Source organism: Diceros bicornis, chromosome 17, assembly GCF_020826845.1.
Source record: "Diceros bicornis minor isolate mBicDic1 chromosome 17, mDicBic1.mat.cur, whole genome shotgun sequence".
In the NCBI taxonomy this organism is placed as follows: Eukaryota; Metazoa; Chordata; class Mammalia; order Perissodactyla; family Rhinocerotidae; genus Diceros; species Diceros bicornis.
In genome coordinates, this window is record NC_080756.1 from 14742415 (window position 1) to 14744294 (window position 1880).

The 1880-nt window shown below is 39.1% G+C and overlaps 1 protein-coding gene across 1 annotated transcript; it reads right to left on the bottom strand.

The window, feature by feature from the left end:
* Positions 1-315: 315 nt before the first annotated feature.
* Positions 316-1236, bottom strand: LOC131416544 (olfactory receptor 10A7-like). Its single transcript, XM_058559218.1, has one exon. It carries the CDS (start codon positions 1210-1212, stop codon positions 316-318), a length of 897 nt encoding a protein of 298 aa, XP_058415201.1. The 5' UTR covers positions 1213-1236.
* Positions 1237-1880: the final 644 nt, after the last annotated feature.

Consider the following 1880-nt stretch of genomic DNA (forward strand, 5'->3'; position numbering starts at 1 on the left):
TATAGTTTCAGCATTCTCCAGGTTCCAGTCAATACTCACTCACTTTGCCCTTTCAGGTCAAGAGATGGAATTTCCATCATATGAGCTGTGTGACAATTACCTCACCCTGCTCCCCAATTTGTAAATAGTCCCCTCATAGAGATTCTCTCAATTTTTCCAATTTGAGAGTGCCATTTGTTTCTTGCTGGGAGTCTGACTGAGACACTGAGATCCGCACATCATAGTAAGTGACTCTGACAAAATAAGAGCAAATCTTCTACTTCTTTTAAGCTTTTGTTCATGGATTCCACTGTCCCTACTTTGTTTAGAAAAACTCTACACAATAGGACTCAAAACACATCTAACTCTTGCAAGACTTCGAGAGATTGTCCTCTTGACTGCCCCCTTCACTTCATTGTTCCTTAGGTTATATATGAAGGGGTTTAACATAGGAGTGATGACAGTGTAGGACAATGACACTAGCTTCTTGCTGTCAGGGGACTGGTGGGATTTGGGCCGTAAGTAGGTCAAGCTGGCTGTTCCATATAAAAGGGAGACCACAATGAGATGTGATGAACAAGTGGAGAATGCCTTCTGCTGGCCAGTAGCAGAGGGCATCCTCAGGATGGTTGCAATAATGCGGGTGTAGGAGAACAAAATGAGAGAAAAGGGAAACATAATAAATAGTAGTGTGGAAGCAAGTGCTTGCATTTCATACATGGTTGTATCCTGAGTGACTAGTTTTAACACTGGGGGACCATCACAAAAAAAGTGGTCTATGGTGTTTGGTCCACAGAAAGAAAGGGCCATCATCCAAGCTGTCTGTAGCATAGAGACAGGAACACCAGACATCCAAGAGACTATGGCCATCCACCAGCATAGGGACCTACTCATTATGACTGAATACCGGAGGGGGTTGCAGATGGCCACAAAGCGATCATAAGCCATCATAGAGAGGAGGAAACATTCAGAGCTGCTGAAGAAGAAGAAGAAGTACATCTGCGTACCACAGGCTACAAAAGAGATGATTTTCCTTGCGGACACTAGACCTACCAGCATCTTCGGCACCATGACCAAGGTGAAACAGACCTCAAGAAGTGATAGGTTTTGGAGAAAGAAGTACATGCATGTGTGAAGAGCAGGATCCACACTCGTAACTGTGACAATAAGGAAGTTGCCCGACAAGGTGACCATATAGATGACCAGGAACAAAACAAAAAGAGAAACTTGCATCTCAGGGTTGTTTGTTAAGCCAAGAAGAATAAATTCAGTGACTCTGGTGTGATTTTCACAAGTCGTATCTTAGACTATTTTCTCTCTTAGAATTAAAGTATATGCATCAAAGGACATTCTTTAAATATAGATATAGTCTCAAAAATATCAGTAAAATCCATAAATGTATGTCTGTTCTCAGTTGTCCTAACATTCTATTTCTCTGAAGCAGAGAGAATGTTTGCAATAAGATAAAATGAAGAGAAAAGAAATATTTTGCATGAATCCTACTAATTGCTCATCACTTAGGTGGCGTTTTTCTCTCATCAGTGGTCACAGCCTGCAGCTGGTATTCTTCATCAGAAGCGTGCTATTTTTCAGGATTAAGTAGAGAGAGTTTAGACAGATAATTAAATAAAATCGTATACTAATGTTTAAAAATGAGTCCAGGGTGTGAAAAGATAAATTATGTGCTAATTGGACTTTTCTAATTTTTGATTATATAAATGACACGTTTCTACTGAATGGAGTGCATTTTACACTATTCTAACCACTATGTACATACATATATACATTTATATATACAAATGCATGCACACATACACATACATACATATATATATATGACAGAAACTGAGTAAATAAGCATAAGCAAGCAAATATGTAAACATAATATATGCTTATGATTT